Source organism: Neolamprologus multifasciatus, chromosome 7 (assembly GCF_963576455.1).
Source record: "Neolamprologus multifasciatus chromosome 7, fNeoMul1.2, whole genome shotgun sequence".
Taxonomy (NCBI): Eukaryota; Metazoa; Chordata; class Actinopteri; order Cichliformes; family Cichlidae; genus Neolamprologus; species Neolamprologus multifasciatus.
In genome coordinates, this window is record NC_140445.1 from 15,717,616 (window position 1) to 15,743,917 (window position 26,302).

The window sequence follows — 26,302 nt, forward strand, 5'->3', positions numbered from 1 at the left end:
GTTTTCTTGCCATTTTTTGTCAGAGGAGCCTGAAAGACTGACAGTCATTGTCTCCAATATACAAACACTTGATAGTCATTTATCTGTTTGCTTATGCTCTTCAGGCTGGAGTGAAAGCCAAAAAAGCCACAGAGACCTACAAATCATACGTGGAGAAATATGCCACAGCTAAGTCTGAGTTTGAACAGAAGATGACAGAAACTGCACAGGTATTTATTAGCTGGTTCTTCCTCCTTCTTTGTGCATGTGCTTTAATCAAATGCATGCTCACAAACTCTGTTTGTTGTGTATCTCTGTGGTATGCAACACTTTTGTTGGTAAATCTGTTGGTCCTGTGTGTGTGCTCACATGTGTGTGTCTGTTCCACGCTTTGAGCCCTGTATCATCTCCAGATTGTGTTTTTTCCCCCTTAACGGAATCATTGTGTAATTGAATCCATCTGAAGCGCTGATTAGATAAACTCCAAATTAAAATCAGATCAACAGAATTTGGTCTCAGTATCCTCCTGAACCGCAGCAGCGCTGCCACCAGAGCTGGTTCCAGTTAGCCCAGTGGTTTTGTTTTCCCCTATAGAAGGCAGCATTGCCGCTTCCCCCGAATTACAGTCTACGGCTCATCTCCAGCGCAACACATGTAGATGTGTATTATAAACACTGAACACATGTGCTCTCTGACATCACCGTGTCGCCGACATGTGTGTTCCCTTTGACTGTCTGTGTGTGAGCCTGTGCGAGCTGTCATCATGGCAGAAGACAAAAGCACAGTTTTATTTTGCATGCAAGTCTCTGAAGTGTAGATGCAGAGGCCGGATGCTCTTTATCCGGTGTTTTCGAGGTCAGAAAGGCTCAATCCCCCCGGTCCCCCTGCGATTTTCCAGTTTATGATTATTTATACTCATTCTCCTCGGTTTACCCTCAAAGCCCCGAGTCACACACAAATGGTAAGTACCAGCATTTAAGTTTGTGGTCCACACCATACTTGAAATGAATCCTCATCACTATATGTCACGTCCAGAATTGAGTCTTGGTGGGAGGAGCTATATGTGCTCCTGAGCCAGAGACCACCCAGACACACACACAAAGAAAGTCACAGGAACCAAATACAGAAGCAAAGTCTCACATTTGGCCTTTGACTTGTAAGTTTTTTTATACAGATTTTTTGGCATGCAATGAATTTGTTTTCAATGAAGCTTTTTTTTTGTTTTTCTTTTTTTTTACTGCATAGAGACAGATTGCACAAACAGATTCCTGTAAGTGACAAAAAAAATATTTTTTGGTTCATCAACTGGTTAGAAAGAACTAAATGTCCATAGATTTTTGTTAAATGACGTAGCACGAACCTATTCCTTTAATGTATGCTGACCACATAATTGTATATACATATTTTTCCCCCCAAATACTAATTCTTAACCAGGTGAAGCCTTCTTAAAGTGTCATCGCAGTGCCATTAATATCATAACCCTGTCTTCCAGAAATTCCAAGACATCGAAGAAAACCACATTCTCCACATGAAGGAGATCATTCAGTCGTACTCGTTGTATGTGGATGAAACACACATTCAGATAGGAGAGGTGAGTATGTACACACGCACACACAAACAAACACACACACACACGCACAGACATTCCTGTGGGTGGAGTAGGTGTCTCGCTGACCTGAGGCTGTGCTCACTGGGTTCACTGTGCGTCATATCAATTAGTGTCGTCTTTGATCTCGCTAATAATTTAACCGAGGAGCAGGAAATGGTCCATTCATCCTTTTATGCCGAGCAATTAGAAACTGATCAAAACTCCCTCTCAGATCAAAACTCCCTCTCAGTCTATCGAAAGCACCTCCACAAGGGAAGAGACTTTGCCAAATACTGTGTATGGTAGTAAAAAGTGCAGCACGGGCCTCTTTTTCCTCTCTGGAGCAGTGTGTTTGGGTTTGGCATCAAGCACAATTGTGAAGGCTTTCAAACATCATTCAGAACTACATCAATCAGTATTCAGCGTGAACCAGAGATTGCTTTTCATTTATTTATTTAGCACTCATACTTAGCAGTGCCACACAGAATGCCTAACTACAATCTGCTGCTCCGTTTCATTAATCTGTAGCTGCTTTGTGCTAACACTGCTGCTGTAGTTCCCTTAAGATCTGTAGAGGGCGACGCAACTCCACCAAGAGAATCAGAGTCTAGCTGTGGACAGTCTAAAAAAGAAATCCTCTTCAGTGTACACGGCTGGGAATAACATTGTCTCATAGGTCTAAGGCAGCACAAAATAAGCTTTCATCACTGCATACTTATTCACCGGGTCTGCAGGGATTCATGCTGACAAGCAGACGTGCAGATAACATTGTGTGTTTGCATATAACTTGATTTAAAATTGAAATTATTTGTGCCGTTCAAGTTGTTTTAGTGCCCTTATTTTCTGTCGTTGGACGTCATTTTATTGACGTGTCATTGTAGCCTCAGGACAACTTGAAAAAAATGTTTTATTTCAATACGCACATATTTTACAAACCGAAATGTTTTTCCACATAAAAGCATTTCAGTTATTTGGAGCAATTTTTCTTAAAAGGCAAGAATATTACTAATGACAGTAAAAAAAAAAAGATTTGTGGTTGAAAGTCAGCAGCTAAAGAACTGTTTCACATTTTCATTTAAATGATGACAAAAATCTGCAAGATGTGAACTCTCTGATTTTAAACAAGTGTTCTCAGTTAGAAGTTCTACAAATGTATTCTAAAGGGGGTGTAGTATTGAACCAAGCCTCAAACATTTGTGAAAACCACAAAACTAAAGTCAAACGTTAGAAACTGTTTCCTCTTTAGGGTTCATCACGATGTAGATACAGAGGTGATGGGCAGAACCGCAGCATTGCACCTCCACTAATCTAACCCCTACCATGAGGCAACCTTTATGTTTATCAGTTCATCGGTTAGCCAGACACCTGCTTATGAATATAAACAGGTGTTTATAATTCTTTCATAAAGGATTTGATCAGTTGTTTATGTTAGTACACCACCAGTCATACTGCCATCAGGGGCCTGTTAAAGTGATCACCAGGTATACAATCCCACATACATGCTCACAAATATCTACAAGGCTTCTGCTAGTAGAAGAAGAGCGTGTAAAACTATTCAACATATGTACATATGACGTAAAAACTACTGCTTCTCAGGTTTTTTTGTTTTTGCACATTTTTTAGAATTAAATGTTTAAGATCACCAAACGAATTTTATTATTGGACTAAGATAACCCGAGTAAATACAAAATATTAATTTAGTTATTAAATGGAAAAGGTTATCTAAACGTACATGCGTGCAAAAGTAATTGACCCAACTGTTAAATCATGAAGTAACTGTAATTACCATAACCACATGTTTAAAAAAAAAAGCTGAGTTCAACTTCACTAAACCTCTAGGGTCAAGAAATGACTTAACTAGAACCTGTCTGACAAAGCGTGAAGTAAGATAAAAGCTCTCAGAGAGCAACACATTATGGCACTATCAAAAGAAACAGCTGAGAAACACAGTCAGCTGGGAAAGTTTTACAAAGCAGTAGTGGTGAACCTTCCGAGGAGTGCCTGTTCTACCGAAATTACTCCAAGGGCACATCAACGACTCAACGAGGAGGTCACAAAAGAGCCGAGAAACATATCTAAATAACTGTTGGCTTCACTTGTCTCAGTTAGGGTCAGAGTTCATGATTTAATAATAGAAAAGATAATGGACAAAAATGGCATCCATGGGAGAGTTCAATTTGACAATGCTGACCAAAAGAACACAAAGGCCTCATCTCATATTTGCCAAAAAACATCTTGACGATCCCCAAGACTTTTGGGAAAATATTCTGTAGCCTGATGAGACAACAGCTGAACTTTTTGGAATGTTCAAGTCCCGTTAGATCTGGTCTAAAGCTAACACAGCATTTCATAAAAAGTACATCATACCAGCAGTCAAGCATGGTGGTGGTAGTGCGATGGTCTGGGATGTTCTGGGGCTGCTTTGCTGCTTCGGGACTTTGATGGTTTTCCATAAGGGTTAGGGTTAGGGGTTAGGCTTAGCCCTTTATGGAACCATGAATTCTGCTCTCTGCCAGGAAGTCCTGAAGGAGTATTTCCACCCATCAGTTCGTGTCCTGAAGCTCAAGAGCATGTAAAAAAGACAGCAGCAAGTCCACCTCAAGTCCACTTTTTGAATGGTTCAAAAAGTGGCCTAATCAAGGTCTTTGACTCAAATCAAGTTGAGATTTTTTTGGCATGACCTTAAACAGGCCGTTCACACTTAAACCTTCCCAATGTGGCTGAATTCTGCAAAGAAGCTAAAATTCCACAGCAGTATGAAAGACTCATTGCCAGGTATTGCAAACATATTATTCAAGTTCCTGCTGCCTAGGGTGACACAAGGGTTCACAGGGGCTTATTTTCACATAGGGACAGGTAGGTTTGAATAGATTTTTTTCCCGTTAATAACTGAAATCATCATTCAAATACTGCATTTTGTGTTTACCCTGGTTATCTTTGACTAATATTGAAATTTGTTTGGTCAGAGGGCCCGATGGCGCCAGTGTCCGGCAGTCTCACCTCTGTCAGTGCACCCGAGGGCAGCTGTGGCTACAATGTAGCTGCCATCACCAGTGTGTGAATGTGTGTGTGAATGTAGTGTAAAGCGCTTTGGGGTCCTTAGGGACTAAGTAAAAGCGCTATACAAATGCAGGCCATTTACCATTTACCATTTGTTTGAGCTAAAAAAAATCCCAAAACAAAACAACAAAATCAGGCAAATAGTTTTTCCACAGCACTCCGTGTGTCTGTGTTTAACATACTTACTACAGTTGTTAGTGTTGTTGCCATTTTCTTTAAAATACAATTTTTATTGTTTGAGCTTTTTGTTTTTTACTTCTTTTTTTTTTTACCTGTCCTACATAAAAAAAATAAAAAAAGAAGAAGAAAAGAAAAACAGTTGCCACCTGCTCATCATTGGACGCAGATGGTACAAGCCTGGTGAAGGGACCATTTTCTTTACCGGCACTACTATTGTATCATGCCAGCAAAGAGACTAGCACACACAAACACACAAAAACCGCAGTGATAATATTAGACATACAAGTTTCTTCAGACAAGCTGGGTAGGCATGGGAGATTTGAAAGGTATGTTTGGTCCATATTTGAGTGTGGTTTGCTGTTCAGAGAGCTTTGAACTCACATAACGGTAGTTGCGTCTGTCTGTGTGCGTGCTGTGTTTGTTTTGGTAAGTGAGCATTTGTGTGCGAGCGAGGATACCTTCAAGGCAGATACATGTTTCGAGCATGTGGGCGAAAGACTCTCTGGGACGAGTTTTGTTGTTTGTCTGTGTGTGAGAGGGAGAGAGATAGAGATAGGGAGAGTGAGGCTTGATGACATTAGTAGCCTCCATCATGGCAGCAGCACCTGACAGATTGCGTGTACTGTACTGAGCACACTTCCTCACCACTGCAACCTCCCTGCCCCCGCCTCCTCAACCCGACCCCCACCAACATCCTCTCCTGCCAGGGCACAGAAGGCTAATGCACTCCACCTCGCCACAGGGGCCCGGGGGGCAAACACATATGTGTGCGTATGCGTGTTTTCGATAGTGGAGCCACTCTGTGCTTACAGTATCACGCAAATCTAAATGGTTTTGTTGAGATGGCTCAGTCAGTCAGTTTCACTTCCCCCTCACTAAACACACAAGCACATACGCACATCCAAAACAAACAAGCAAACACTATCCTTCCTCTCACACTACCCAAAGGGTATCTCAGTGCCAGCAACAATGATGCAACCTGACACAGGAGAATGCCAGTAAAGTACAGTATTTCTCCACATGCAAAATAAACAAAACAAATGGTTTTAAATGCCGACCAAAGGCAACACAGCTCATATTACTGAGGAACAGCAGGAAGCTCTCCGTTCCTGTATATCATAAAGCAAGTGGCAGCACTAACCTATTGCTAACCATTCCTATCATCTGAGGGGCAACGGTCAGCATTTTGGGGCTTTCAGTCGAGACCTCTTGGTGTGTTCATACAGTACTTGTCAGTAGAAGTCGGACCACAAACAGACTACTGCTGAAACCCAGAAAATCTCCAGTCTCACAAATCTTGTTACTTGTGTCAGATATGTGCTCATAAAGATCATTAAGCGAATGACACTGGTTTCTGTCATGTTATAATCAAACATATTGACATTAAAAGCAGTCATTAAGTTTAATGTGCCTCATTATAAATGACCTATCAAACAGAGCAGTTTCTCCTTGTTTAATTGATTCAGTTATGCAGAGAAAATATTTAATAAGAGGAATCCAAAATTGCATACGTCTGCCAAGGCAGTAAATTAACCTTCATGGCATACATCAGTTGAGCCTCTGGATCCAAAAGGATGTCACCTCTGTGATATTTACTTGTCTCTCCCATTTTTTTCTCTATTAAATGTATTTGTCTGCAAAGTTATGATGTGAAAAGCAACAAATGGCTTCTGGATTCCTGCATTCTGTTGGGCTCCAGAAGTCACTTCTGACTTGGGCCAAGCCCCGGGTCTTATGAGATTTCCATGTAAATCAAAACTTTTTGAATAATTGTGCCAAAAACAAACAGACAAAGCAAACTGCTCACATCCCCCTCATTTTGCATGGAGGTAATAACGTGAATCACTGAGGGGGTTCTAATAGTGCTGTAGCTACAGTAAAGATCAATGCTTGGCTTGTGATACTGAGGTTTTTTTCATTTGTGTAGGTATTTGCTTGCAGAGGGTAAAGACCTTTTTTTTAACTTTTAAGTAGTACATTGTAACTGAGCTGTAGCTACTGCACAGTGAAAAAACAGGCCAGATTTTAGAGGAAAATATAATCTGGCTTTGCAGGCAGCACTTAAATATGCACATCATCTTCTTATCACACTTTAAGAGAAATATTACCTGGCAAGTGGTCCCAAATGACCTCTTTTATACAAGTAACAAACAAACTCTACCATTAGTTGACCAAGCAACTTGCTCTAGCACTACATCAGTTAAAAATCACCACAACCTCATTTAAAGAAGACTATAAATTTTAAGATCATGGGTAAATCTGATTTCTTTTTGAACCTTTCCAGGTCCACCATGAATTTGTGAGGAACATCGAGAACACATCAGTTGAGAGCTTAATCCAGAAACTGGCTGAAAGCAAAGGAACAGGCAAAGAGAGACCAGGTAAGCCGCCGGGGTCCTGTATGTTTTATTTAGAGTAATTAATATTTGTCAGTGTCTGTACTGTGTGTTAAGAAATTGTTGCCAGGGGTATGGGGGGCTTCTTTCTGACCCAGGCTTGTGGAGAGGGGAGGGGTATATAGAGAGGGGCAATTAGTGGTAGGAGAGAGGGCCATCAGAGTCAATCACAGTAATCTGCTGTAAAGGTAGGCAGGCTTGGCATTCCAGTAAGCATGTGACACACGGGGGGCTTTGCTGTGTTCACAGGCTAAGCAGGCATAACCAACTTCTTCAGGAGGTCAGGGCTCAACAATAACTCTTGTGTAAACTTTGCCATGCCACAATAATCAAGGGAAAACTCCACAGACTCTTTTGGCTCCACTCCCTTACCTCCCTCTCATTCACGCACACGCACTCATTCCCTTATCTCCTTGGTTGATATTTTCCTTCTTTTACAGCGTCTCTGACGTATTGTTTTTTTTCTGGCATTAGCCTCTGTAGTCTCATCATGCAACATAGCTCAAAACCCAGTCTGAAATATTACAAGCTGCCCTTGTGCACTTGTACTACATCACGTCAGGTCACGGGCGCAGAGGGGTCACCTCTGCTGTGTTTGTGTGTACACAAACGGTGACCCCCTGTGTCCAGACGCTGCATCTAAGAAGTGGTGGCCTTCATTTGTTTGGACAGCAGTATTAATTGACGCTTTAAAAAAACGGTCAGAAAATTCCTTCCCCGTATCAAACGCGTTCATTAGGAATTGCTCACCAGCCCTGGCCCTGTCAGAAAAATAACCCGTCTGTCCCCGTGATGAAATAGCTGAACGGATGGCCGGTCTGGAGCCTTTAGAGAGAGAGAGAGGTTGAATAAACTTTCTATTGCGGAAACAATCCCAAAGTGACACGCTGCGAGGCAGGGGGGGTTGGCGTGTTCAACGATATCCAGCTGAGCTGTCAACTGGCGGCTGGCCAGACACGCAAACCACTCCACCCCTTTCTCTGGCTCCCAGTTACCATGTGAAGCATATGCAATTTAAAAAAAAAAAAAATCCATCTTCCTCTGATGCGTGACTGCATGCTTCCCTCACAGAGAGTAGAAAGAAAAGAAACATCTTCCCCTGTATAAACAAAGTCGTCTGTCTGTTTAGGAGATGCTTAAACAGTTCCTAATGTCTGTCCAGATTTAGGTAATATTCATGCATCTGGTGTTTAGACATTTTCGGCTGTTTGTGTGGATAAATATTGTCAGATGGGATCGCAGGATGCCGGTGGCAAAGAATTCCTGCTCCGCCTGGGTCTCTTGCAGATTCCTACAGCCTTTTTTTTTTAAACATCCCGATGGCACTGAGTAATCTTTCAACCCCGTCCACTACTTTTGTTTGACTATTTTTACCACTGATGGGTAAATAAACAGTAATGTCATAAGTTAATGATGTGTTTCTTCTTCTTCTCCTTATAAAAAACACCCAAAAAAGCAACACTCGACATATATTCACTTGTTCTTAAAGCTGATTGAACAGGGATGATGAAATTATCTCTCGCCTCCTTCTGTGAGTCTTCTTGAATGAGCACGCCAGGGCTGCTTTGATTGGCACGAAGCTCTCACTCACTCAAAACCCACAACAGCCCTCCGTGCCGCCGCTGTGTGTTTGCCAGCAGTGCCGAAGCCCGATATTGCACAGTAGAGTAGATCGGTCATCGGTGTGCTTTATCCACTCCACTTGCTCGCATGCCTCTCGTGACTCGCCGCTTCCCTGCGCTTCAGTCGGCATCGCACACTCAGAACAATGCATCGATTCTGCTCGCGACTGGCCTCTTCTTGGTGGTGGTGGGGGGCAGGGGACTGCATTGGACTGCTGCTGTGTATATTTTGAGTTAAAATATCATTACTTTGTTGTTTTCAGGTCAAGTCCTGTTAGTGTATTGCAGATTTCGCCGGAGGGTCCTGCCCCATCTTTCTTTCTCTGTATATCTTTCTGTGCCTCCTGTTAATCTTGTGTACACTCTTAAGCTTTCTAGGTATATGCAGTATATCACCCATTTCTTTCATGTCACACATTTTAAGAGCTAATAGTCATAGTCACATTGCCATTTAAAATCATTAATTAACCACTGTTTCTTTAATTGTGTACCTAAGAAGGCGTGAGTCTTTTCAATGGATTGTAACTACACACGAATACAGAGGCACGCACCGCCTGATCTAGTGGATTTGGCTGATTGACACGTGCACGCATTGCACGCCTTACTTCTCATTTGTGTGTGTGTGAGTGCCTACTCGGCGTGACAATCAAAGTGCAGGGCCTTAGAGGCAAATATGCATAATTGACAAGGAGTAAATTAGGAGTAAACCTTGTTGTTTTTTGTTTTCTCATCATTTAAATGATGTGTCCAAATAGCCAAAAACTATTTTGTTTTTCGTTGCTGTTGTTTTTGTCCATATAAAAGCATGTCTGGTTTCACTCCAAATGATGCACTGATCAATTGCTGGAACCGATTTAAGGATTTGCCTGTTAGCCAAGGATGTTGCAGCGATTTCAGTCGATCATGTTTGTTTGTTTATGGTTTGTTCTTTCTCTCGCCGTTTTCTACATGTGGGAGTGAAAGAGAAAAGGGCGTTACTTAAAGCTCAAGAGCAGATTTGTCTGAGTGTCTTTAAACACTTCAGCGCATGTAATCTTGCACTCGCTTGTCTTTTTCGTAGTAGGGTTTAGTAACTGTGCGTGTGTCACGCAGCCGGGTTTAGTTTCACCGCAGTTTAGCCTTCACACCTGCCGCTTGCTGAAAATACCCGAGCTCCTGCAAGGATTTGGAATTGGTTCATGGTTGCGGTGAGGTTTTGTGCTTAGAAGCGTCTCTCTGTGAGGAAGATTATGTGATGGTGTAGAGTGGGGCTTCGTGTCAACCAGGAGGGATTGTGCCATCTCTGTAAGGGCCACCAGACACACAGTTGACTCTGCTATTGACCCTGTCTGCCCTCTGGGAGCAGCCTAGCTTTGTTTGTATACACTCGCTGCATTGCACGGCAGACTGCGTGTGTGTGTCTGTGTGTGTGTGTGTGTCTGTGTGTGTGTGTGTCTGTGTGATCATTGCGTGATTCACATTCACAACGTTCACAGCAGTGGGTCATTGACCCTTTGTATGTCAAATGAACCTAAATGGATTTTTTTTTTGGTCTCATTAGGACCCATTGAGTTTGAGGAGTGCAATGTAGCTATTGCTGCTGAAGGTAAGCCTTTTTGTAAAAGAAGAAACACATTTGAGGGACACAAATATTAAATATGCCTGAACACTGATGCTTTTTAAGAAAAAATCTGTGGTTAAAGCTCTTCATTTTTTTAATATATATTAAGGAGCCAAACCCAGAAGAAGAAAACTATTGATCCCAGGTCGGAGGAAAGACAAGGACACAGACTCTACGTGAGTAGAGACTCGTATTTTCAGTCCACAGCACAATTTATGCATCTTCACTCATCTTCACTTCTTAGTCATGATCACGTGACCATTTGTGTCTTCCAGGGAGTCGACAGAAGTCGAGGCTGCTGTGAGTATAACTTTCACCAGACCGCGACTATAATCTTTGAGTTTCACCCTGTTGTGTTATCTTGATTTCAGACAGCAGGAGGTGGAAAACATCTTCAATCGTTTATCGCCATGTTCTGTTTTAATGATTTTCCGGTCACTTTCTCCATCTCTCTGTTCCCGTTCGTTTCGTTTTTTGTGGATGTGCTTGTTCACGTATTCATGTATTCATCCCTCTCTGTGCTTGTAGAACACCGCCAATGGTGCTCCGCCTGGATACTTTGCAGACATCCAGAATGCTGTAAGCAAGCTATTAACCTCACTCTTACACATGGTGTCTCTTTCTAACACATGCGCAGCAAATATTCATACCGACATAGATAATGCATTTCATTAAAAATCTTAATATCCTATAAAACTTGTCCCTAATGGTACAAGGTGTTGTGTGATTCCGCTGAATTTACAGGGCTCTCAAATTTGGTTGTGTAGGATGAGATAGTGAAAAATCACCATAATATCACCCCTTTCACCCGGTCTTTATTTGTTTTAGGTTGTTTTATGTATCTATAAATATGTGTACCGATTTTCATTTGTAGTATATTTTTTATTATTTAAAGCCTCAACAAACACCATGAATGATTGTACCCATTCATTTACAACAATTTTATATCTAAGCAAAAACACCATTTTAGACTTAATTGGAATTTTTTGCCTTTTGAAGTTAGGTATTAGTCAACCTTTTTAAAATGAATAATTTACAATTTAACATGAAGTTTTAGCAATTTTCTGAACAAAATGACAATGAATTACTATTTGAAAAATAAAGTTATTTTTATCTAGTTTGAAATGAGCAGCATAAAGAAAAGATGTGTTAACAAAGGATTTCATCCTGTAAAATTAACTTTGTGTTAACTCAAAACAAATTGTGGAAGAAAGAAAAATCGTATCCTGCTTGTGTTTTTGCAGAATGTTCCTCAAGTTGATGAAGAGGGTTTCTGCATCAGACCAGAAGTAAATGAAAACGATATCCTTTTTGGTTTGTCTCAGTGCCAGTCTCGCTTGTTAGACACGTTGGAGTTGTTGGGATTTTTTTAAACATGGCTACAGTGTTGGGGAGTAACGGAATACATGTACCGCCGTTACGTATTTAAAATACAAAATATGAGTAACTGTATTCCGTTACAGTTACCGTTTAAAAGGTGGTATTTAGAATACAGTTACTTTGTTGAAATAAATGGATTACACGGCGGTACTTTCCTGTTTCATATTGTGGCGGATCAGGACTGTTTGGGTTTTGTTTGACAGCTACGTTCTGTTGTTCCAGGCGGCAGCGTTACAGTTGCCATGGTTACAGGGTGACGCTCTCTCTGTGCGTGTTTCCTGGGTGAGAGAGCGCCTTTTTGTTGTTGTTGTGCTAAGCTAATAGGCAGAATGCTACAGGTATAGCTCTAAAGAATGTAGCATCATAGGCAGTGTAGTCCGTGCTGCAGGGAGAATGGACTGCCATACCCGTTATGTGTCTGTGAGTGAGGGAGGGAGAAAAAGGAAAAGTACGTGCTGTCATCGAGCAGAAACGGGAGCTGGAAGCATGTAAATATAATAATAACCACTGCAGCCAAGAAGAGTGCCTGACGAGTAAGTAAGCTATTAAGACTCGACTGTACACCGTGTTCGTGTTTTCCTCCAAAAACAATAAGTTCTGTTGGAGCAGCCTTTCAACGCCTCTCTCTGTCTCTTGCAAGCAAAGTTGACCCAGACAACAAAGTAAAGCTAGTTTTCGGCTACGAGCCGACACAGAACCCATCGTATTAGCCAGAAGTCCCTTTACTACGGTTCGGAGCCGCGGACCTTCAGTAACAGTAATAAATCACAGCAATAGTACATTCACGTAGTTGTAAACAGCATGATAATATATTAAGTAATCCAAAGTATTCCGAATACGTTACTCTCATTGAGTAACGTAACGGAATACGTTACAGAATACATTTTGGGGCATGTATTCTGTATTCTGTAATGGAATACATTTTAAAAGTAACCTTCCCAACACTGCAAGGCTAAATGAAACTCAGATTTATGCCCATGTTTCTGATCTGAGGTCGTTGCCATTATCCTCCTTAACTTCTCTGCTCACATGCCAAAGAGAATTCCTTCTACTCATCCAGCGACTCGGAGGACGAAGACGAACCCAGGAAGTTCCACGTGCAGATCAAGCCCGTTCAGCCAAACAACGGCGTTCATCAGAACCAAGCAAACATCGATGAGCTCAAGGCCTCCATTGGAAACATCATCCTGTCGCCTTCAACCTCGGTACGGCTCGTGACACTCTGATAACACACCAAATAGTAAAATCCTCAAAGATAAACTTGTTGCTACCTTGCCCTGCTGCAGAAGGAGGCTACTCTGCTTGTGTAACACTAGAGGGCATCACGAGAATGTAAAAACGTCCCCTCATAGGGCAGATTAAACTGCCATTTATCAAAGGTGTTTCCCATTGGTTACTCTTTCTTGAAGCTATTATTTTTTACATTGAAAATCTTTATGTTTATTTTACATGCTACATTGTTTTCTTATTCATTGAGGTTCATGTTTGTGCAATTTTTTCTTTTTCTTTTTTTCGTAGAATTTAGATTAATATCAAGCAACATTAGGATCACTTATTCTTTCATCTTCTTTTTCCAAATATTAAGAATTCAGAAACAATTTTTGAGTTAAGTGTGTGATGTTGCTGTTTTTTACTCTCGCGCGCACACACACACACACACTCTCTCAGCTCTTTAGGGAATGTTTTACAGCAATGCTCTGCAGTCTGCACACACACATGATCTGTGACCTCAGTCATGGAGCGCTCCATTCAACTCCTTGTCCCTCATCATCTCTCAGTCTCTGAATCACTCTCTGGCGCTCCATGAAAATAGCCACTGTCGTTAAACTTTAAAACCACTACGGCCTGTGTGCAAACGCACAGCCTGTGTGCACTGAGCTGTTGTTGTTAATGGTGTTGTGGAGCGGCCGAGAGGGGCACGCTCAGTGTTGCTAAGGGGGTCTAGTGGGTTTCACCCGCCTCGCTCCCTGGCTGCACCATTAACCGATTGTCACGGCATCCTCTTTCCCAACTTTGGCCGTCTCTCTCAGCCTCGGCTCTCATTGCTTTTCCTCCTCGCCATTTGCGTCGTATCTCACTCTGTTTTCCCCCGTCTCGTTTCTTTCTTTGGTTTTACTCTTTGGGTTTTATTGAAGCCCATTTATTCTAGACAGGACTCTGTTGTGGTTATTTATGAATATTTTATGGGGTTCGTTACGTAGTTTTGACAAATGTTTCCTCCCCCCCCCCCCCCCCCCCCCCCACACACACACACACCAACATTAATTATAAAGATAACTTTCAAGCTTACAGAGATGTTTTTTCTATTAAGTGCAAAAAAAATAAATAATTTTGATTGGGAGTTTCAACCTTAAACCTTGTCTGTCACCGATTTGTAGTTAAACCCACCATTACGTTCTCGTCTCTGTCACTACTGATTTGAATTGAAATACCAGTGTAGTCTTTAGATTGTATATGCCCTCCTTTTGTTTATTTTCTGCTCCCTCTGTCTATTTTATATTTACACAAAGCAGAAAACATATACTCCATCCAAGATGATGACAAACATTGCATCATCTGGTGTGAATTATTGATAAATTTTTTTCCCCCATCAGTGCTCATTTTTCTGTCGGTTTTTTTTTTTTTTTTCATTTCTCCTCCTGTTTCGTTTCCCCTCCACGGTATTCCCTTTATTGAAATAGCAATGGAAGTCGCGTGTGTGTGTGTGTGTGTGTGTGTGTGTGTGTGTGTGTGTGTGTGGCCAGCAATAGCCATAATTGAACCCATTTGCCGCTTAGCGCCTGTGGGACTAAACCCTGGCCTCGCAGCTCAACGGTGGTTAAATGCTTTTGCTATGTTCCTTAAACCCATTTTGTTTCTTTTTTTGTCTCCCCCGTCTCCAACCTGACCTTTATTCTTGTAAGAAATAAATTCTTCGCCGAAAGTGTTGGACCTGAAGAGTGCATCTCACATAGGTTGTGTTAATGCAGTTGGACCCGGGAAGATTTATGTCGCAGGAAAAGGAGAAAAAAAAAAAGAATCTGTAAAGGAAGCTGGTGAAGAGTTTGAGGCACGCTCTGTGCTGTCTCTGACTGATCGTTATATGGGATTACGTACACGGTTTTGCGCTGCTGAATTTTTCACCCTAGGTTTAATGTCTGGTATGTGTGAGTCGAGAGTAGTCCTGTGATTTACTGTCTTGAACTCTAAGTGGAAAAAATTCCCTTTGCCAGTGGGAATAATTAATAATACAATTTTAACCAGTGTTAACACGTATTTTATTTATTTTGCGTATTTGCTTTTTTTTTTTAATCCCCAGAGAAAGTTAGGGATCCATTCAGCACCGCATTGCACTTTGTAGTTCAATTCTCCCTTCGTGAAGTCCAGTTTGAAGAGCGCAAACACCTCTTTCTTGCCCTTTTTGTCCTTTTGTTAACAAGTAAACAAAGTTCTGACATGTATCGGTTAGTAATTGGCTTTGGGATATATGCATCTTTGATTAATCATTGTCTGTTTTTGCTTTCAGGGACAGATGCGGAGGAACCAGTCCAGTGAGTATTTTTTTTCTTCCTGACCTTTTCTTTATCTGTGTTGCTACATGACTGTGAAGGATGAAGTGGAGGGGGGCTCGACTGCACAACTCCTCGACCACGTTTTTCCTGGCCCGGGTTGTTTTTAAAGGGGTTGTCTTTAAGAGGGAAAATCCAGAAATCTAGCCAAAACCAACACATCCCGAGAAAAAGTAAATAACTGTTCCCTTCTATAAATCTGAGCTCGGGGGATATTTCCCTCCAATGATACAAATAAGATTAATTGCTTAATTGACTGTTTATGTTTGGACATGTCAGAAATTATCTTTTCCCTTCTGCAAGCTGGCACAGTTGTGGGAGTTTTGCTGAATTTGTGTATGTCCCCAAGAGCTTATGAAAACGTGTTTGTTGTACTCCACGAGGTCTTTGATAAAAGAAGCGTAAAAGCACTGATTATTCACCCAGAAAGGTTTTTTTATCTTCTTTTTATCTTGTTTTTCTTTTTATTACTTTGTTTTTATAGTGTTTGTATGAGACTTAATGATAATCCCATTTGCTTTCTGCAACCCACACACTGATAGCATTTACATCAATTTGCAAAAATTAGCAGCATTGATAGATGTATACTTTACATGCGCTCAGGGATCACAGGAGTGTCTACAATAAGGTCTAAGACTAAGGGTTTCGGTGAGTATTTTTTCACTACAGTAGTTGGCCTGCAACCCTTCCTTCCCCTCCACTTTTAAAATGTCTTCCACAGCCCTCATCGCTGTCCCTTTCTGGGAGCCTTTCATACAGCTTCTGAAGCCAGCTGACCCCCCCAGCTAACATCACTGACTCACTGAAAACTTTCAGTTTCTAAATTTGAAGGACTTACATACACGTGTGGTTTTAAATCTGGGTCCTCTCAGTAGTACCTTTTTACTTCTAGTGCTTGAAGTGCTGCTTCAGGTCGCTTATATGGATCTTTTCAATGTAAGGCAGCGCTTTAAAGCAGGGGAACAAAAGAACAGGGCATTTCCTGATTAGTTGCTTCATCCCTTGTTTTAAAGTGGTACCACCATATTGAACATACAGCATAACCTCCTGTGTTAACTCTTTTGCAGTATTTGGATGAAAGTTCAAAAAAACATTTTACAAAGCAGAAATAAGAAAATTAAAAACTTGTATCTAACCTTACTGCAAATATATATATATTTTCAGTGGTACTGTAGGTGGTGGTTTAATTTTTTTTTAATGGGGAAAAAATCTGGTTTAAGGTTTAATTATCAAATATCTTTTTTTAAATTTGATTTTGAGTAACTTGCTGTGTATTTGCTGTCACCACTCTGTTAAGAACTGCGGGCCTGACTTCTCTGTTTGTTTTTCTCTTGCTTCAGGTGATGAGCTAGGAAAACCCAGAGTGCCAACATCATTCGAGTGAGTACTGGAGTAAAACATCAAACCTTTGCCTGCTCAGTGCCAATGATCATATTTTTCTTTATGTTTGCGCCATCTGTGAACATTTCAGTTATTATTATTATTATTATTATTATTATTATTATTATTATTATTATTATTATTACCTCTGCCAAGGAGGTTATGTTTTTGGTAGCATTTATGTCTGTGTCATTCTGTCTGTAAACACAATAGGTCAAAAAGTGTTAAAGGAACTATTGTAAAACGTTTTAACAGTGTAGAGTGGAGTGATGTTAACCGTCCACTGAAAGTTGGCTTACATACACCAAACTTGACAAAAAGAAACTATGCTTCTTACAAGTGTAGTGTGTATTGGCAGCATATAGAAAGTACCATGCAAAGATTTAAAATATCATGTCACAGTTGACCTCTAACCTCTCCTTCAAGGTCAGTAGATTGTGATCTGAAGATCAAAGTGATAAATAATGCTATATAGACCTATTTAAAATCTGTCATGCTGCTCTTATCTGATTTTTACCACACTACAAAAGAACAAAGAAAACAAAATGAACATATCCAAAATAAAATACTATTCCCTTAAAAGTAAACACCTCCCAGAGAGTGAGCTGCATTGGTGGAGGTTTCGCGCTCTCTGAGTGCTTCTTGTTTTATACTGAATCCAAATGTGCTGCTTTATATTAGAAAGGTGACGTCCGTTTATTTGACTTTCTCTTTCTCTCGTAACTACGGCAGGCTGACTAACAACGACCTTCTGTCTCTGGATCCTTTAAGTCCAGCTCAGGCCATCGGATCTTCCTCCGCTGTGTCATCATCGGCAGGTAACCCACAGACAGCTTGCGTTTGAAATGATTTGTTACAGCAGAAGCATATAATTCAAGTTTATCACTTCCTGCAAATATTAAATTACAGAAACTGGGTAATAGTGAGCGGCAAAGGAGTAGTGATGGAACAGTTGTTCCAGTGGTTGACTGTCCAGAGGGCACCGTGTGGGGTGGGGTCTGGCTTCATATGACTATCACTGCCTTATTTCCATAATAAAAAATAAAACATATTATAATTTTATAACGAAGGTAAAAAAGTTGCAGTTGACTGTTATTTCAATTAGAGAAATGCCAATCCTCTTAGTAAAACTGCATGCAATTAACCCAGGGCCTGCTGCAGACTGAGAATGCTTTTCAAATATGGTTACATGAAAATCTGAGTAGTCTAACTTCAACAAGCAGCTGTGCTACAACAGTTCAGGTTTTTACTCATTAACTTGTCACTCTGTTTTTTCTTCCGAGCTACTTAATTTGAAGCCTCTCCTTTAGCTTAGTCCAGAAACAGAAGCCTAAAATTACCAAATTATTAGAGTTTGTAGGCTTTTTTCCCCACTTTGCATTTTCCCGGTGTAATTTTTCACCATTTTCTACAAATCAAACAGTCACTCCACCCTTCCACAAGAAATTTGAGTGCATTTAACATCACCACATTCACCAACATTTAACTTGTTTCTCATGGATTTACATGTGCAACACCAATGTTTAAAGAGAGTGACATTGTCATTGACCCATTGCCTAGGTTAAGCATAATCCACAGTTAATTGGCACCTAGTTGGGGTCAAAGGGTCAGCTATAAAGCTCGCTGGCACGTATGTTGTCAAACAGAATCTTGTTACTGTCAAAGGTCTTGGCTTTAAAGTCAAAATAGCATCAAAAAGTGCCCTGATTAGGATACGCTGACGGGAATTAAGTCCCAGCTTTCAGCATGTTAAATCTCTATGTGTACACTGCAGTGGTATTACCAACCCCATATGCACACATCACACATCAAACAAGTGTAATCTGAGAAGTGTTTAAAGGGGGGTTTTTTTTATGTCAATATATATGGCACGTGTCTGTTTATTTTGTGGTCATGGATTTTATTGTGTGTTTTCATTTTTTGTCCATTTACTTTCTCCTTTTATTGTTTTATTATAATGTTATTCTTTACATTTTCTTTGAAATGACTTGCTTTATTGTTGGCTTGATTATTTTCACCTGTTCTTGTCAGACCTTGCCTCTATCTTCTTTTCAAACCCTCCATCTCCACCTTTTCTGGTGAATGACTCAGACTCAGATGTCTTTCTGCCAGAGACATCAGGTAAAGTTTGTTTGCCCTGTTCATCAGAGAGAAGCTGAAATTAATCTTCTTTTCAAACAGCACCAGACATCAACTGCTTTTCTTTTTCTTTTTTCTTTTTGCATGGCATATATCTTTATATAAGTTTTGTTTTCATTTCATATTAACTAAACCTTGGAGTGCATTCTACTTCACATGTGACTCACGCTGCCTATAATAATCAGGATGTGTTTCCATAAGCTTATCTAAACTCAGGGTCACCACCTGGTATATTTATTGCTAATAAAAGGATATGTTTTAGTTTCAAATATGCGTGGTATTTCTGTAAGAATGCGACAACAGGCTAGGCTACAGACTGTGGATACACAGAGTTTCTGTGTAACTGAAGCTCTTTGATAGCTATAGTGAATATTCACAGTCCTGTTAGTGCTACACTGAAGTGAATGTAACAATAGCCAGTAGATTGTCTTCTAGTAATTGAAATTTACTCAGATTTTAAGCAACTGTAAATAGATGTACAGTGGCCTGCAAAAGTATTCGGCCCCCTTGAACTTTCCCACATTTTGTCACATTACAGCCACAAACATGAATCAATTTTATTGGAATTCCACGTGAAAGACCAACACAAAGTGGTGAACATGTGAGAAGTGGAACGAAAATCATACATGATTCCAAACATTTTTACAAATAAATAACTGCAAAGTGGGGTGGTGCGTAATTATTCAGCCCCCTTTGGTCTGAGTGCAGTCAGTTGCCCATAGACATTGCCTGATGAGTGCTAATGACTAAATGGAGTGCACCTGTGTGTGATCTAATGTCAGTACAAATACAGCTGCTGTGTGACGGCCTCAGAGGTTGTCTAAGAGCAAAAACACCATGAAGTCCAAAGAACACACCAGACAGGTCAGGGATAAAGTTATTGAGAAATTTAAAGCAGGCTTAGGCTACAAAAAGATTTCCCAAGCCTTGAACATCCCACGGAGCACTGTTCAAGCGATCATTCAGAAATGGAAGGAGTATGGCACAACTGTAAACCTACCAAGACAAGGCCGTCCACCTAAACTCACAGGCCGAACAAGGAGAGCGCTGATCAGAAATGCAGCCAAGAGGCCCATGGTGACTCTGGACGAGCTGCAGAGATCTACAGCTCAGGTGGGGGAATCTGTCCATAGGACAACTATTAGTCGTGCACCGCACAAAGTTGGCCTTTATGGAAGAGTGGCAAGAAGAAAGCCATTGTTAAAAGAAAACCATAAGAAGTCCTGTTTGCAGTTTGCCACAAGCCATGTGGGGGACACAGCAAACATGTGGAAGAAGGTGCTCTGGTCAGATGAGACCAAAATGGAACTTTTTGGCCAAAATGCAAAACGCTACGTGTGGCGGAAAACACCACCCCCACTGTCAAATATGGTGGTGTCAGCATCATGCTCTGGGGTGCTTCTCTTCAGCAGGGACAGGGAAGCTGGTCAGAGTTGATGGGAAGATGGATGGAGCCAAATACAGGGCAATCTTTGAAGAAAAGACTTGAGACTGGGGCGGAGGTTCACCTTCCAGCAGGACAATGACCCTAAACATAAAGCCAGGGCAACAATGAAATGGTTTAAAACAAAACATATCCATGTGTTAGAATGGCCCAGTCAAAGTCCAGATCTAAATCCAATCAAGAATCTGTGGCAAGATCTGAAAACTGCTGTTCACAAACGCTGTCCATCTAATCTGACTGAGCTGGAGCTGTTTTGCAAAGAAGAATGGGCAAGGATTTCAGTCTCTAGATGTGCAAAGCTGGTAGAGACAGACCCTAAAAGACTGGCAGCTGTAACTGCAGCAAAAGGTGGTTCTACAAAGTATTGACTCAGGGGGCTGAATAATTACACACACCCCACTTTGCAGTTATTTATTTGTAAAAAATGTTTGGAATCATGTATGATTTTTGTTCCACTTCTCACGTGTACACCACTTTGTATTGGTCTTTCACGTGTAAATCCAATAACATTGATTCATGTTTGTGGCTGCAATGTGACAAAATGTGGAAAAGTTCAAGGGGGCCAAATACTTTTGCAAGCCACTGTAATTCTTAATAACAATTGTAGATGCTTTTCATGTCAACAAAAAGTCATGTACTAACTTGTGAAAGCAGATGAATCACTTCTTTTGTGGAGAAGAAAAGATATGCATTAACTTTCAAAAGTTAATACCTTATGTGTCAAAAGATCATTGAATCTAGAGACAGCATAAATTTAAATTGATTACACTTTAAAATTAGTTTTTCATTTTGGATCATTAAAGTCATGGTATACCCACCGCTTTGTCGGCAGCAGCACATCACACCAGGTTAGAAAAATTGAGAGGTGTGCAACCAGCTGAAATGGTAGCTTGTGACAGCCGATGTAACATTATTTAATGTTAACTTAACTGTTGTATGGTGCAAGTCGCCAAGGAACACACAGCAGGCATAAAAGCGTCGTTGTGCTACAGTCACACTATGGAAAACAGTGATAGGAGGCTGTGGCATGACCAAAATTTATGGCAAGATGACACAGGAGCTTGGCAACCTTACTTTTATATAAGAATGTAACCAAAATACAACTAACTGTCAGCCAGTTAAGCTGAGTCCCCCATTCCAATGAGACAAGCAACAGCAACAAAAACCTCAATGAAATTGCTGTGCAACCCCCGATTTTTGCTTGTTGCAAGAAAGTTGTTTTTCTTTTTACTCCTGGGTGTCTGAGCTGTTACACAAAATAAGTCTCTCCGTATTCTTTGCTGTATGGTTAAACAATCATATACAGGTACAATGACAGTGCCAAAGTGGTCTCATTAACATGATGCAACGTTTTAGAAAGATTTATTTCAGGAACAAGATTGCATCACAAAACAGCCAAATGTTCAGTCAGGGCCTCTATAGTCAAAACAACCTACTTATTTCCACCAGCAGTAATTTATTTGGTGGTTTGACTCTGTCCTGAGACCTCCCCACACATCCAGGCACTTACATCTGAAGTTGGAGGTGAAGAGAGCAGCAAGGCTACAGTACAGCACAGAAAAGGAGACAATGACATCAGATCTTGACACTGGTGAAGTCAGACACAGCATGAAAGGAGGAGCTGGGGTCCGGGTGGGTTGCAAAGCAGCTCGGAGTGTGCATCATGGTAAAGCAGCTTATACAGAGTGTCGGAAATTAGATTTGCCAGTTGGATGCTGATTGGTATCAGCTGAGCCATCAGCTAATGTGGGCTGAGATTGTGATCAGCTAAGCCTGACTTAATGTCCAACGTGAACTAATGATATGCTCAGTGTGTCTGATTAGTGAGTCGACAGAAAAAACAGTTAAAAAAACTTTTAAAATTTGCTCAATTTCAAGTTATTGTTCAGATTGCAATGCATAGATAATGTCCCCATTCTCAGCTGATTGACTTGATGCTACTTTGAACACATACTAAATCGTGCTGGTATGTTTTGTGTGTGTGTGTGTGTGTGTGTGTGTGTCCTATTCTCACATTGTTTCTAACTATAAGAAAAATAATACAAATACCTGTTAATTGTAACATTTTATATTTGATTTTTGTTAAAATATGTCAATTTGAGGCAGTTTATTACTGTTAACTGTGCATTAGAGTATATCTGCTGTCTGTCCGTCTAAACCCAGCCACTTTGCATTTGTCATGTTTACCCTCCCACTGTCAATCACGTTGCCCCCTTCAGCTGAGACAGTGCCACAACGGGAGCGCTACCCTCCCTTGGCAGAGAGCCAGCAGTCCAAAGATGTTCACTCTTTCTCGTCATCTACGTCCTCCCCCTGGGATTCACCAGAAAACCCTTTTCAAGCACTTAAGCCCGTACCGGCGAGGGCCCAGAGCGCCCCCATCACCCGGCCAACTGAGCCAGTCGACCCCATCAAAAACTCAGACACACCCAGCCCTCCAAAGAGCGCAGACACCTTCTCCTCTGTTTCCTGGGCTCAGAGCCAGTGGATTGCCTTCAGTGATAATTTTGCTCCACCTCGCTGTCTGGGCTCTGGGTCATCTGTGAAGGAGCTTCAAAAACCACAGTCAGGTTCCAGTAGGTCAGGTCACTTCCTGTCCGATGAGTCTGCTGATGCCTTCTACAAAGCAGCGAGCAGCCGAGATGACAGCAGCCTCTCTTTCACTGATGTCTTCTCTGGGATTACAGATAGGGCTGCAGCTCCAACAAGCAAAATATTCAATGGTAACTGCTGCTAGAAACTGCTGCCTTTTGCCTGAGGTTTGCTGAATTATTTTGATCTTTTCTTTTTATTTAAATGTAAGTTCTTATTTTTGGTGCATTTATTTTATGATAAAGCGTGGAGGTTACATGTTATTTGCAAATGTTTTCTGTTTTTTTGTGTTATTTTGTGTAACTCATGACTCCGTTTGCTTGTTTGTCTTTGGGTTTATTTTTGTGCCATTTATTTTGGAATGTCTTGTTTTCTGTTGTTTTTGGTATTTAATTTTAATTTTTTTGCACTTGTGTGTTTAAAAAAAAAAAAAGAGGTCATGCTGCATGAGTTTGCTGTATCTAACTGTATGAATTTCACGCAGTATAAAGATGTTTTTTCATACCCAGTTTTCATGCAGTTTAAGTAGCACTGACCAGAACAAATATGTGTTTCTGTGTTTAGTGCCAGTACCAAACCGACCTACAACCCCTCTGGCACCCGGAGCCTTGGTGCCTCCTCCACGACCCTCCTCCAGGCCCAAACTCCCGGCTGGAAAACTCACAGGAATCAATGAAATTGTAATGGAAACACATGTGCTGCATACATTTATTGCTGTTCAAATTATATCCATATATTCTAAAAGGCATCTATCTGAATCCCTTTAACGCAGGTAAGGCCATTCAGTCCACCTAAAGCATCTAGCCCTACTCCGACTGCACCCCTCGCCCGGGCAGAGAGCTCTTCCTCTTTGTCCTCCAACGCCTCACTCAGTGCTGGCAACACCCCCACTGTTGGTAGGAACGCTCCCTCAGTATACACGTATAAAAGCTCTTTCTTGTAATAATTTTTCTTTTATCCTCCTTTTCTTCAGCTCCTCACCAGTCTGTCACATCCTTTTGTCTTTGCAGTACAGTGTACACTGTCATCCCCCCACCCCCGCCCTCGCTTTCCTTCATTCACTCCTCTCCTTACAGGAGCTGAGCACACCTTTGCTCTCCCCCTCTCCTCCCCAGAGCCAGAGTTGCTCTCCCTCTCTCCTTTCTTTCCACTAAACCAAAGTGAGTCTTCCTTTCTTTTCCTGCCTCCTACCACTGTGGGTTTACTCTACATGCATTGCACTGACTTTTATCATCTTTATATGCAGTTATATCAGACTGATCAGCTCAGGGCTCACCTGCCATCATCACATATATAGGAACTGTGCTTTGCATCACTTCCTCACATTTCTTCTCTTTGGGTTTTGTGTATCTCCTCTTTTCCCTCTTTTATGCCTTTAATTCGGCATAAAGAGGATGATATGTTCATAGCGAAGCTGCCTACATTTGAGAAGCGGTGCGAAACTCCAGCAGGTATGGTTGAAGTTCATATTAGCAGGCTCTTAGCTAAAACTAACACCAGTCTGCTGAATGGGCCGGACGGATGGACAGTCCAATCTCTTGCTTTGCCATGGTTGCAGTTCTCTGTCTTGTTTGTGAGTTTTGTTTTTGACATTTTAAACCTGATTCTCACATTTGTCAGGATCAGCTCCTAACCTGATAAATATTTGTTTGTTAAAGTGATATAGTGAGGAATAACTTGACTGCTGTCTAAGATTGTCCTGACTGCCTAATAGTACTTATTACTTATAGTATTTTAACTTAAGCAGCACAAGCATCTAAACAATCTCCCATCCTCTTATTGAAAAATAACTGAATATACTGATTTGCAGTGTATGATGGCTGACCTCATGAAATGCAATAATTTTATAGGGCAGCTTTGCATGATCAAACATTCCTAATTCTGATGTGAGCTTTGGGACTCTTGTGTAAGTCTGATCTGCAGCTGAGTCAACAGACCTCTAACTCTGTGCCTTTCTCGTTCTCAGGGACGTCTCGCGGTCCCAGCCCTGTGACCCTGGCATCCCAAGATGCTTTGCCCATTGCTGTGGCCTTCACAGAATCGGTTAATGCTTACTTCAAAGGAGCTGATCCCACTAAGTGAGTCTCACATGACCTCCTGCTGCTCCAAGACCCGGACTTGGACCTGCGGTCATACAGACATTGTTTTTATTTGAAGTTGAACAATAACATGTTCAAGTTGGTGCTGTGAGTTATACAGTACACAGTGGTATACGCGGTTGTCCCTAGCCAAATGTGCAGTACACACTCCATGAGCCTTTGGACTTGCGTTTTGCTGAGTGTTATCTCCCGTTGGCTCTGCATGTGTGGAATGTTTTGCGTTAGTCTGACACCATTCTTTCAGAGTGGATAACCTCCGTGGAGCAGATTATAGTCTGGGGCAGAGAAAACATACAGCCTTTTATTGGTTAACTGCTGTTAAATTGCTGCTGTGCAGAAGGCTTATTTTTGCAGGGATTAGCAAATGGAACATTTCATAAGCAATGGAGCAGAGATGGAGTGCAAGGTTGAGACCTACTGTGGGCCATTACCACCACAACTTAGGCCAGACTTCTGCTGAAAGTATACACCTCTCACCCCTACACTGGCTCTACATTAGAGCCTCAAAGTATATAGAATTTCTGAAACACAAATCTCCAACAGGAATATACATTAAAGAGAAAAATATTCTTTTACCAATCTGTGACAAAAAATGTTTGCAAGCTATTCATGTCTTTGATAGAGCTTTAGTTATTGTGGTTATTTAAAACATGAATTACTAGTGCTAAAGAAAGACCAACTAAATTTGTCATTTGTAGATTTTTTTTATATTAAAGAAATGATTAGATAATTGAATACATGCGCTAATTCCAGGTTCTCAAAGGTGTATCTTTAAATTTTATATTATTAGATTAAAATAAATAGAAAATCTTTGGCTGGTGTACAAAACCAGGGGGCTGCTCGTTTTGACGTTTTCTAGCTTTTTGGTGACTCGTAGAATAATCAAGAAGACTAACAGATGAATTCTGTGTTAAAGATGAATGTTCCTCAAGGACTTCTACACAGCTTGTAACTCATTTTGGGCTGTCTGTAATGTTATGTACCAGAAAGTTAAAATGATAATTGTCATGATGGCGTGTTGGTGATGGTTGTATAAATTATAATCTGTTTGCAGTGATGTGCGGTCCATTTTTGTGGATTTATTTGAAGAACTAAGCAAAAACAGTAATAGTAACTTAACAGTAATGGATGAGCAATAAATAGTAGTGGCCAAGAAGAATTATTTAGGAGGATGTGATGATGTAGTGGAGAAAATCTGAATGAACGATTTAAATAGTTCACAAAGAATTTAGCCAACCTTTTAATTGTTAGCCAATAGTGTGCTTTCACAGATATGAATACTGACATTTAGACGT

The 26,302-nt window shown here is 40.9% G+C and overlaps 1 protein-coding gene across 8 annotated transcripts in view; it reads left to right on the forward strand.

Annotated features, from left to right (window-relative positions):
• Positions 1-26,302, forward strand: part of fcho2 (FCH and mu domain containing endocytic adaptor 2) — a 51,291-nt gene that overhangs the window by 17,277 nt on the left and 7,712 nt on the right. Inside the window, exons 6-25 of one of the 8 annotated variants that reach the window (XM_085164878.1) lie at positions 105-209; positions 1,472-1,570; positions 7,092-7,188; positions 10,366-10,410; positions 10,535-10,601; positions 10,701-10,725; positions 10,954-11,004; positions 11,670-11,727; positions 12,835-13,010; positions 15,311-15,335; positions 15,957-16,001; positions 16,694-16,733; positions 17,466-17,551; positions 18,765-18,854; positions 22,536-23,039; positions 23,473-23,588; positions 23,681-23,804; positions 23,919-24,068; positions 24,300-24,359; positions 24,875-24,986. In XM_085164878.1, coding sequence (XP_085021004.1) covers positions 105-209; positions 1,472-1,570; positions 7,092-7,188; positions 10,366-10,410; positions 10,535-10,601; positions 10,701-10,725; positions 10,954-11,004; positions 11,670-11,727; positions 12,835-13,010; positions 15,311-15,335; positions 15,957-16,001; positions 16,694-16,733; positions 17,466-17,551; positions 18,765-18,854; positions 22,536-23,039; positions 23,473-23,588; positions 23,681-23,804; positions 23,919-24,068; positions 24,300-24,359; positions 24,875-24,986 — 2,075 coding nt within the window. The remainder of the gene's footprint in view (positions 1-104; positions 210-1,471; positions 1,571-7,091; positions 7,189-10,365; positions 10,411-10,534; positions 10,602-10,700; positions 10,726-10,953; positions 11,005-11,669; positions 11,728-12,834; positions 13,011-15,310; positions 15,336-15,956; positions 16,002-16,693; positions 16,734-17,465; positions 17,552-18,764; positions 18,855-22,535; positions 23,040-23,472; positions 23,589-23,680; positions 23,805-23,918; positions 24,069-24,299; positions 24,360-24,874; positions 24,987-26,302) is intronic. The other 7 variants (XM_085164880.1, XM_085164881.1, XM_085164879.1 and 4 more) reach the window with 7 other exon arrangements.